Here is a 12,365-nt window from a genome sequence, read left to right as displayed (position 1 = left end):
GTGAAATTTGTTCCCCTGTCCGACTGAATTTCACGAGGAATTCCAAATATGGAAATAAATTGAGTCAAAGCCTTCACTACAGACCTTGTAGTAATATTGCGCAACGGATACGCAGCAGGATATCGCGTTGTTTGGCACATCACGGTCAGCAGATAGATGGAACCAGATTTAGAAGGAGGTAATGGCCCCACACAATCAATCGTTAAATACTCAAAGGGATTTTTCACCACCGGTATAGGATACAATGGAGCAGGAGATAACACTTCATTCGGTTTTCCAACCAATTGACAGACATGGCAAGTTTTTATAAAAGCAGCCACGTCTCGCTTTAATCGGGGCCAAAAGAAATAATGCATCACCTTGTGATAGGTTTTCTTTACTCCAAAGTGACCAGCAATGTCTCCGTGAGCAGTTTTTAAAATGAACTCCCGCAATCCCTTTGGTACCACTATCTGAACCACCGGGTCACCCAGAATTGTATCATAACACGGCGTCCATTTACGAAGTAACAATCCGTTCTGTGTAAAATATCCGCTAGCCAAACTTTTCATCTCATATTCTGATTTAACGGATTCAAACAATACGTTAAGCTGCACATCATTTTTTTTGCTCTTCAATCAAATCCTGCCGAGAAATCGATGGAACAAACCAAGACAAATTCCTAGAAAGGTCATAAGGAAATCCCTCCTGGTCATACTCGTCCATTCCTTTGTTCTTACTCATCGCTCGTGTTACGGCACAGGAACAGAAAACTTCAGGCAGTTCTTGCACACATTTGTCTGACTCGACCAAGCAGACTGGAGTGGTTTTAACAACGGGAAACACTTCCGTACCCCATATTTTACTCCCAGCCAAATTATTTCCCAAAATCAAATCCACCCCCTCGATAGGCAAAACTGATCTTAATGGAATTTCCACCTCACCTTTCACGACGTCAGATTCTAACTGAACTCGATGCAAAGGAGCCGAAAATACGTCTAATCCAATACCTTGAATTAGAACGCTTTTCCCCGTATCTGATTTAGAAGAAAACGGTAGTTTCGAATCCAATAAGAAAGATTCAGATGATCCTGTGTCACGTAATATCGTAACAGGCACTCTCATAGAATCTTTCAACGACACAGTCCCCATAGTTATGAACGGTTCGTACCCTGCTTGCAAAAGCCCCTTATTTCCACCACAAGTCTTTGCTTCTCCTACATCGGATTTAAAAATCAAACCAGTAGTAGACACGAGACCAACAGCTTTTGGAACCACGGACTTATACTTATTTCTTAATATAGGGCACTCCTTTTTCCAATGACCCTTCTCCAAACAATACCGGCAACTTGACTCTGGATCCATTTTCCTAACATGCTCTGATCTATTCGGACTCATTCTCCCTGCATTTCCGCTGTTTCTTGGTTTTTTATAAACATAAGTCACTGATATTTTTGTGGATTAGTACATATTCATCTGCAAGAATGGCAGCCTCAGCAGCCGTCGTCACCTTATGTTCATTTACATAAATCGCGACACGCTCTGGAATAATGTTTTTAAACTGCTCCAAAACTATTAGATTAGAAAGCTCTTCAAAAGTCCTAACACACAACGATGTAAGCCAACGATTAAAGAAACTTGTCAATTCTCTTGCCACTTCTACGTGCGTTTTGCGCTCATCCTTTTCCCAACCTCTAAAACGTCGCCGATACGCTTCAGGGACAAGTTCATACGCTTTTAAAACCGCCCCTTTTACTACCTTATAATTCCTTCGATTTTCAGAAGAAAGTGAAATGAAAGCTTCCTGAGCTTTTCCTTCCAAAACACTTTGTAGTAAAAGTGTACGTTCAGCATCGTTCCATCCCCTAACCTCAGCCAAGTTTTCAAATAGAGAGAAAAACACATCTGGGTCTCGATCATTGAATTTAGGCAAGAGTTTAATCATCTGTACTAAACCGGCCATTCGATTTCCACTCGCCCCTGCAATCTCCTGACCATTTGAAGAATCAACATTACCCCCAGAAAACTTCCCTTGTCCGATCAATTTTAACCGTTCAGCCTCCTGAGCTAATTTCACCTCTTCCATTTTTTGTTGCATTCTAAACGTTTCAAAATTCCGTTCTTGTTCTCGCTCTTGGCTTCTTAATTTCTGTAACTCAAGTCCTCTGTCCAATTCACGTTCTTTATTTTGTATCTTAAGGATTTCTAACTGTTGCTCATAGGTTAACCTATTAGAATCTAACAACGCCTGAGGTGTGGAAATACCTTCAGGGATCACCTCTTCATCAGACTGAGTCTCCGAAGTCAAAACCAACAGCTCTCTTAATTTCTCCTCTACAGCCCCACGCAGAGGTTTTACCTTAGTACTTTTCGCTAAAGCCAATTCAAACTCAAAATGTTCGGCTACTTTAAATAATTGCTCTTTTGAAAGATGCTCTAATTTACCCATTGTAGGAGCAACAAAGAAATCCTGTAACAAATCCATTTTTACCTGACTTTGTTACTAAAAGGTCATTTGAACAACAAAATATTAATACTCACCAAACCCAACAGTTCACACTTCAACTGCCAGAAAAATTTGTTAAGCCACCCCGTATCTAAATAATATACACACTCTACTAATTATACTCAACCCTAGTCTTCGGCACGCCCACATGCAGCTCAACTGCTAACCAGTCTACCCGCGTCCGACGCACCAAAAACAACAAACTAAAATAAACTAAAATAACAAAAAGCGTTAAGCGCTCTTCAACCTAACACGGGGTTATTTTTGGCTTATGCAGTCTAAACCGCAACATCTGAACAATTTAGTGCAACTGCTGGACAATTCTCTCTCCAGTCCAAAACCACTAATCAAAACACAAAATACCTTCATATGGCACTCCCCAAAACTTATTTTGCCCAACCAATAATTTTACCTAAAGAATAAACCAACCTGTAATTCTAAAGAACTATCCAAATTATAATTCTAATTAAAGAACTATCCAAATTATACCAAAACCCTAAGCCAATTTAGTTAATCCCGGACGAGCCCCCATATGTTACAACCCCTTGGCTCAAGGAGCAGCAACATAAATGGAGAGGCCATACCACATGATCAAATTTGCACATAAGTATTTTAATTATAAAACAGACACAACTACATTTAAAATAACAGAAAAAACTACAAATACAAAAACCACAACATCAAGCCTTGGACTGGAGAGGAGGAAAAGTCAGCATATCCACCAAGCCGCGAGACCAGCAGAGACCAAACCCAATTGTTCCCTTTCCTTTCTCCTCATCAGGGTGAAAACCAGCATCTTAAAAGCAGCCTGGTTAATCAACCAATTTTCCACACCTGTGACACAATTAACCTGGAGACACAAAAAGTGTTACCTAGAGACACCTGCTGGACAAAATAAAGTACCACAGCCCCTTGGATCATCACAACATACAATAAATACTTTTGTGTTGTAGCCCTGGGTGCCATCAGTTCTTTGTCGTTTCCTATAGCATGGTAGTCTTCGATTTATGTATTGTTATTTACTGCTATTCTTGGGTTTTTGATTCCTTCATTTAAAGCCTGCAATTAGATGCAAGCTATGTTTTCTATTTCTTATAACTGCTTTTTTCCACAAGTTTTTAATGGGATTTAGATCTAGACTGCTTTAGGGGCCTCATTTATAAAGCGTGTGTATGCTCAGATTTGATCGTAGAGTGTGTGTGAGCTTAAATCCACGCACTTTTTCTTGTTGGAGTACCGCAGGTTTTTGGAAATGTAAGCTGTTCTTGCAGCTCGTTGTTCTAAATTAAAGAATTTGGACAATGACTAGTGATATTTTATATGTTAATGACATTAATTAGGAGTCATTTACAAGCAGAGAGCTGAAACCATTCAGTTGCACGCAAGTTCAAGATCATTTGCGATTCATAGATTTCACATCTGAGAGGCGTATGCGTCTTTTCTGTGCATACGTTCATTCTATGAATCAACCGTATGCATATTTGAGAGATGATCGTAATATCAGTTTTAGGATGGTTTCTGTGCAACATTTTATAAATGAGGCCCTTGAACACTGGACTGGTTTAAAGTCATTGTCCTTCTGCGAGACCCGTACCCTTTGTGCTGCAGAGCAGCTGTATTTGCCTGATTTCCCCAGCACCAGAGGCAGCAAAGCAACCCGCAAACGTCCTCTGTGTTTGACTGCAGGGCTTAGACAGCAAAAAGCTTTTATTTGGTCATTCTATGATTTGGCCAAGAAGGATTCTGGCATGTTCTGGCTAACTTCTGACGTGACTTTGTGGGGGTCCTCCTGGGTCTCCTACCTTACAACCCCCTTTCTTGGAGATGTTGCAAGTTGAAACTGTCATACCTTGTGTCTGAAGGTCAGTTTAATCTATGTTGAGGCTGACCAAAGTGCTTTTTCCTTCAAACAATCCTTTGCTGCAAACTTCCACTAAGTTTTCTCTTGCAGCCACGTCTAGTGAGGGTGGCCACAGTGCCACGAGTCTTAAATGTCTATATAACATTGCGTACATGCATTTGTAGACTTGAGCTTGTCCACGCTTAGATAACAAAGAAGGTCAGACACAAGATTATAGCTATCTATGACTACTTCTAGAAGGTGCCAATAACATTGTCCAGGATATTTTAGGATTTCTCTATGAAATTATCTGGAATATAAATTCTTCTTCTTTTGCACAGCAAAAACATAAATATGTGTATACCAAAATATGTTTTAGTGTCAATATTTAATGCCAGGTCTGGAAGCAATAAGGATTATTTAGAAAAAGTGCAAGGGTGGCAATATTTTTGGCCACCACAGACTCATGATGATGGCTAATTGCGTTGTTAAGCCACTCCTATCAGCAATATTCCATGTGAGGTGTTCTCAAAGCAAGCAATGTCCCTACAGGCTACCACGTTGGGTAATACTTTAGAGTCGGGAACACAAATTATCTATTAACTAAGAGTTTTCCCTCAATAAGCTCCTAATTTGCCCCTTGTTCATAGTAAGTAAGGCAGTTGTAGTAGTAGTTATGTTTAGGTATGGGGTAGGTTTAAGGGATCTAAAACATGCATTAATATGTGCTTTATAAGTACTAATAAACAGCCAATATGCTAGTAAAATGCATGTTAATAAGCAACTAGTTCATGTTAGTGAATGGTGTTCCCTAATCTAAAGTGTTACCAAATGTCGTGTGAGGCTGTGTGTCCCTATTTACACAGATGCCAGTGAAAGGCAAACTATACATAATCATAATCTATTTTCACCACTCTGACCTAGAGCAGGATTAACACGTCAATTCTGATCCTACCTAATTCATCCATACATATCTGTCAAATCATCCTTCATAAACCCTTTAATCCAAGGTGACAGAGAGGATTGCCCCGGTTGTACACTTGCGTTGAATAACATATTAAGCCTGTTATCCATAATTATGGTGCTGTTAACTATTGAAGGAATGTATGTAATTTTTTCAATTCAAAACTCTGCAGTAGCTATTGTCTTGATGTTGATTAAACAGAATAGATTAAAAAGCACTCAGCCTTTACTGAAGGTGGGAATATATACACTAAATACATTAAAGCTCTCATCAGAAATCAGTATCATTTATTTAATTTAAAATGCTATTTCGACATTTCATTAACATTACAGCTCAATCAAAACATAAATAGAGCGATTTAATTTGCAAAGTGCTTTTTATTGTTACATTGCCTTGAATACATGCCTCTACAATCACAACAAAGCCAGTATAAGGAGTCCAACAGTAAGAGAGTTAAGATATGTTTCCTTTAGCTGCATTTTAGGAAGAAAAATAAAAAAACAAAAAGAATCTTATGCACTGTTACGCTGGACTCGCTGGATGTACAGAAACTGGGACATGGTCTGTCCTCTCTCAAAACTGTCTTTTGGTTGAACCAATTGGGTTTTGTAAAAATACAAAAAGGAAAACTGACAAACATTTTTTTCTGCAAGTGGTAGCGGTCGCTCGTTTCCCTGGGCTGAACACTTTGTGGTCTCTGTGTCGTCGGTCGCCATCGAAGCCCAGTGCACGTCGCTGCTTATCGTGTGTCACGGACGAGTGTTTACGCAGGGGACACGGAGCTGGAAGACACAGACGAAGCCTCGGTCTTGGATGCAGTGGTGGAGGCGCCCTCTTCCTCCTCGAAGGGGTTCTTGCCGCAGCACAGGGTGGTGATCATGCAGTTACGGAACTGCTTGTTCAAGCAGATGTAGATGCACGGGTTGTAGACAGCAGACGTCTTGGCAAAGAAGGCTGGCACTGTCATGAAGAGAGGCCCAAATTCGGTTCCCTGATTGGTGAAGATATACCAGGCCACGCTGGCATAGGGGGTCCAGCAAATCAAGAAGCCGATGACCATGATGATGACCATGCGGGTGACCTCGCGCTCAGCCCTCTGGGTGGTCTCGGACTCCTGCTGCTGGGCAGCGGCTTCTTTGACGGTGCAGACCAGGCGGCCGTAGCAGAAGAATATGACGATGAGCGGAATCGTGAAGTGCACAATGAACATGTAGATGACGAAGGACTCATTGTTAACGCCAGGTACGCGAGTGTAATAGTCGACTCCGCAGGAGCACTGCATGCCCTCGGGGATGTAACGGGACCAGCCCACCAGGGGAGGCACGGCGCAGGAGCAGGCCATGATCCAGGTGAAGACAACACCCATGATGGCGTGGTTCTCTCCGAAGCGGAAGTTGCTCACGGGCTTACAGACGACCATCCACCTCTCGAAGGCCAGCACCACCAGGGACCAAAGGCCCATTTCACCGCCCAGGGTGGCGAAGAAGCCTTCCAGGTTGCAGCCGAGGCGTCCGAAAACGAAGTAGCCATGCAACGAGGTGTACATCGTCGTGGTGAAGCCACCGAACACCATGAAGAGGTCGGAAACGGCGAGGTTCAGCAGAATGTAGTTGAGAGGTGTACGCAGCTTCTTGTGCTCGATGGTGACGTACAGAGTGAGGAAATTGACGGGGAAGCCGGTGAGGATGAGGAAGAACATGTACGCGGCCAGGCAGGCGTATGCCCATGGCGCCACCAGGTAGTACTGGGGATACTCGTACGGACTCCTAACAATGCCGGTGGCATTGGACATAGGCACGTAGAATGCCGGTCCCTCTGTACCGTTCATGGCTGCGGTTGGATGTTGTGCTCTGCCCTTTCTGCGGTAGTGTTTGGATGGCTCGGCAGGACTGTGGAGAAACGAGGCAGGACCGTGCTACGACTTGACGGGGCGAGCGTGCACCCCGCTTTATAGAGGCTCGCTTGGGATTACCTGATGTTTCCAGGCTGTCAGCACGAGTCTATTTAGGCCACAACTAATAAAATAATCCTAGCCATCATTGCACTGCATATCTGGCAACTTATCAAGTTATTAAGGTTGTACCTGCACAAGGCAGTTGAGCAGTGATAGAACAAAAACACACACAAAACTTCCTTTGGCACACAGTCAATGATGAACTGGCTTTAAAGGCACAATATGTAAGATTTGCGTTATAAAATATCCAAAAACTATTTGCACGGTGTGATATATTTCATGCAGTTGTGCATTTATGTTATACCAAAAGTTCGCAAGGATGTGTAAATCCAGAGAAATTCCAATTCTAAATAATGACTCGTCCCTGGTCATTGTCGATGAACTGGCTTTAACTGAAAATTGAGTGTTTACCGTTGTCCTTTTGCATTATTACACACTGTTTTCCTATTTAATACTGTTAAGCTGCTTTTTACACAATCTGTATTGTTAAAAGCACTATATAAATAAATATGACTTGACTTCCATCAAGCAACATCCAATGCAGAGGCCCCGAAAAGGATTTGGACACATTTCAAAGTGCACAAGTGAGACAACAAAATTTCAAACCAAGATAGCAGCACACTCACGTTTTTAAAAAACATTTGACATAAGAAGTTTGTTTGGTTTGAAGTGATTCAAAATGAATACAGTTTCATGACATCGAACCACAAACTGTTTCATGTTAATGTGATGACCTGTGCTGTATTAGTGCCAACAAGGCATGTTGGGATCTTGTAAGGTATATGCCTGAGGAACACTAGAAAAGTAGGTCACATTTCACACACTACATGATCCTTAATAAGTGCTCTGGAATGTATCGGCCTTGATGCATTAAAAGTTTACTTGTTTTCAGGGAAGTGACCTCACTAACCTTGCAGATGTTAGTGCCATTCTCAAACAGTTGATCTGAAGGAACCAGAATAGTCCAAGTTAACTACCGTTCTTAGTAATCATCACATTTAATCAAGCACATTAATTCAAGAATAAGAAATTCATTCATCAGTCATTTTTCATTCTGGATAATAAAACCAGTGCATTAAACACAACTTATTTCCACTCTTGCATATTGTAGATCGTGCAGTGTCAGGTGGACTAAGGCTACCCTTGTCCCTGTGAAATGCCTGGGTAGACATGCTCAAGGCTCAGCATATTTCACACAGGTGGGTTTTATGAAGAGGATTTACAGATTACAGGAGAGTTACCCTACAACGAGGAGCCTTAAGCACATTAGCTGCTTGCTAGTCTCTCTACAGTGCACACTGCATGGGCTGCAGGGAAAAGATTGGCTGTAATTGGTCTGTATAGTCTCAATTAGCATTCTGAACATAAAATATTCGCACAATTTGAAGTAGACAACAATATACGGTATGAACAGAAACTTTTTGTCAGTAATTTTTGTGTAGCTCAGATTAGATTTACTTCAAGCGTCTTTACAGTGAAACAATTACCATTAAAATTAAAGAATTAATATACAGACAACACATATCAGGACAGTAACTGTGTGTTGGAAACCAGTTTACAAAATGATGCAACTGAAACAAATCCTTTTTTTTTAACTCATCTACAAATTGAATTCAGCCCAGTGGATACAGTAGATAGTCATTTGGCTGGTCATTTTAAAAAGCTCATATATGTTGTTCTTATTTATTTAATAGTGCTGCTGCACGAGTGCAAAATTAATGTTGAAATATAAGGCGTTTTACACTGACTGACACTAAAAATTAATCTCAAAAGGTCTGGCAAGAACATGTGCAGCTTTTTTTATTATTTATTTAGTCACAGTTGTGGGTGATATGTTACAAATAACACATGCTACATGATCACATGCGTCATGTCAGGGTCTGAGCAGACTACGCACTTTTTCTCGATTGAGTACTGCAGGTTTTTGAAAATTTAAACTGTTCTTGCAGCTCACAGAATTTGGACAATGACTGGTGATCTTTTACATGTTAATGACATTAATTAGGAGGCGTTTACAAGCAGAGAGCTGAAACCATTCAGTTGCACGCAAGTTCAAGATCATTCAAGATTTCACATCTGAAAGAGATGTGTTTTCTGTGTGTACATTCATCCTATGAATCACACTTACACATATTTGAGAGATGATCGTAAGATTTAGAATGGTTTCTGCACAATATTTTATAAATGAGGCCCTTGTCACTACAGGATGGGCTTTCTAGGATGGCAACAGGTTTGCAGAATGCATCTGAACAGGAATGCATGTAAACAGTAGACAAATTCAGTAATTTCTTATTAGTATTTCCTCATGATCTAATTCTTAACTGATACTTTTGTTGGTGTAACCTGATGTTTTCAGCTTGGCTTCATCCACCCGTCCATCTTGTTTCCAAACTGCTTGTCTTGTGTAGGGTTGCCGGGTTGCTGGGATCTTAAATTGCACGTGACTTGCAGAGTATTTTTGTTTTGTCTTTTTGGGGGTTTTTTTGTGGGGTGTGTTGTGAAAAAAATACAATAACAAGTAACATATCTGTTGCTCTTGTGCTAACAAATTGAAAACGATTGAAAATTGAAAAAAAAAAATCATATTACTGACGTTTAGATGTAACGATTGTTCAGTCAGATCAGATCACAGAGCAGAACTACTCTCATTCACAGCAAGCAACAACAACACCCACAACAACAAAAAAACCTGCAGAAAAGAGATACAAAGTTCTGGCATGAAACTCTAGATTGCGCAGTCCGATAGGTCGAACTCAATCTGACATAATAACATCATTATCACATGGCACAGCCAATGGGCTCGCTGCTCATCATTCAAGTATATGACTAGTGCTTGTGTAGCAGTTGCAGCGTGCTTCAGAAACCCTCCACCTTCCCCAGCTCCACCTGTATAGATCTGCTACGAGGTGATTCATGTATGCTATATGGGGGTTATTTCATGTACCTGTATGTTATATGTGCAGCAGCAGTATTTCTTACATGCTCACAGCAGCATGTTGTGGATGTATTGGCAGCAGCAAGTCTCGGTACTTACCGATCTATTCCACCAAGACCAAATACATTACATTGTCATGTACATTACCATGCCAATCACTCTCAAGAGTTGTCAAGAAATTTACTTCACTAACCATAGCAAAACGAGAGAGAGAAAAAGCAACACAGGAAACTCAGTGCCAACTTAATGTACTGAACAATCTTGATCAAGAAAACAAGTGCTCAAATGATAGAAAGCTACCTGTTAAGCCACTGAAATATCTTACCTGTTCAGCAAAAAAAAAAAAAAGCTAATTTCAATCCCACATTCTGTCACCTTCTCTTTTTGACTGCAGACTCTGCAGTTAGAGATTTCTTCGTTTTGACAGGTTCTACAGATCTTAACAGAGATTGCCATTTAGAACTTTCCTGATTAAAAGCAGCCATCAAGATGACAAGTTTCAAGTCTAAGCAACTGCTATAAGAACAAGCTACAAACAATTCTTAGCACACTCTAGGTGTGCCACCTGTCCCTTACAATACGGAATCCTCTGGTATTTAAAGTTCAAATGATGCGTCCCGTATCAAATCAATATGGGACGCGATTTGTCCCGTATTTTACAAATGCCAACACATAGTTGAATCAATAAATAAGTATTTTGCACTGTTTATAATACTAATATCAATTATAATGCAATCAATTTCATAAGAAGTATTAGAGAAGCTCATTTGCGCTTGATTGTATTTTGGCATCTTTGTTTCCAGATCACGGTAAACCTGCACGGTTTAAAACATCTAGAGCTCACACCTGCCCTCTGAACACCAGGCTCTCCAGATGAAGGATGAATGGGAAAGTTACCAGCGGATCTGTCCAGTAACTAATGATGAACGCACAGCGTTTCAGTTGCTCACGGTGGACTGTCTGACTTAAAGGGATAGTTCACCCAAAAATGAAAATCGTTTACAAACCCACAAGATGTTCCAAACCTGTATAAAGCTCTTTCTTCTGGTCAACACAAAAGAAGATACTTTGAAGAATGTGGGAAACCAAACAGTTTCTGGTCCCCAGTGGTTCTGACAGTATTTTTACTGAGGACTGAGGACCAGCAGCTGTTTAGTTACCCACATAAGTATCTTCTTTTGTGTTGAACAGAAGAAAGAACTTTTTGCAGGTTTAGAACAAACAGGATAAATTATGACAGAATTTTTCATTTTTGTGTGAACCATACCTTTAAAGTGACAGACACATCTGAGCTTCTAAAGGTACAGGCCTATAGTTTTATTAAAATTTGGATAGTCTGTTAATATAATATTCAACACATTATCAGAGCTTGGTAGACATAATTATTATATTTCTAGACATGATTAGACATGAATTAATAGATTATGATTCATGTTAGACCCTTTTAATTTATCATTTATATTAATCATACATTTATACTTAGTAAACAATCAAACATGTCATATACAATTTGGCATTTTAAAAAGTAAAAAAAAGAACTAAATTATTTAGATAAAAATGGGACAAATAAATGTAGCCCTAATAATAAAAAAATAATAAAAAATTGTCCCATCCACGTAACAGCTGCAGAACTGTCAAAAAAAAGAAGACTAACAATAATTAATAATTAGAAATAATAAAATTTAAAATAACAATATTAATTTGTTCTGTTGGAAGTTTACATACTTGAGCGTGTTTTTTTTTTTTGGGCTCGTCGTGAATGGGTGTCCCTTATTTTGCCTCGCTGAAGGTGGCAACCCTACCACACTTGCACCGCACTTAGTAGCTGGGGCTTCTTTCTGTTTTTATAGACATGATGTAACCATGCAAACACGAAGGATGTCAAACTGATATTTCTCACAAAACCGGGTCCGACAGCTCAACAGCAAATCGGACCCAACAGCAAATTATAACTATACCAGAATTGGGACAGGGTGATAGTTTTGAACACTGATGGCTTATGTACTTCAGCTTTAAAATAAGGTGACCAGACGTGCCTCTTCCCGGGGACACGTTCTGCACAGGATTTCTAAATGGCCTAAAATAACCAGGTGTTGGTTGTTTGCACTGCGCAGATCGATCATTGTATGACTGTCACGCAATAATCAGGAGGAAGCAAGGATGCAAGCAAAAACGGATTTATTAAGG

At 40.2% G+C, this 12,365-nt stretch overlaps 1 protein-coding gene across 1 annotated transcript; it reads right to left on the bottom strand.

Moving 5' to 3' along the window:
• Positions 1-5,504: 5,504 nt before the first annotated feature.
• LOC306849802 (rhodopsin) lies at positions 5,505-7,210 on the bottom strand. The gene has a single exon (XM_079385123.1). It carries the CDS (start codon positions 7,115-7,117, stop codon positions 6,053-6,055), a length of 1,065 nt encoding a protein of 354 aa, XP_079241249.1. The 5' UTR covers positions 7,118-7,210; the 3' UTR covers positions 5,505-6,052.
• Between the last annotated feature and the right edge of the window lie 5,155 nt (positions 7,211-12,365).

This window comes from Barbus barbus (genome assembly GCF_936440315.1).
Source record: "Barbus barbus genome assembly, chromosome: 29".
Classification (NCBI taxonomy): Eukaryota; Metazoa; Chordata; class Actinopteri; order Cypriniformes; family Cyprinidae; genus Barbus; species Barbus barbus.
This window is presented reverse-complemented; position numbering and strand designations above follow the sequence as displayed.

Bases quoted from the DNA above. Each gene is read 5' to 3' on its own strand.
- LOC306849802 (XM_079385123.1), bottom strand. From the start codon at position 7,117: ATGAACGGTACAGAGGGACCGGCATTCTACGTGCCTATGTCCAATGCC.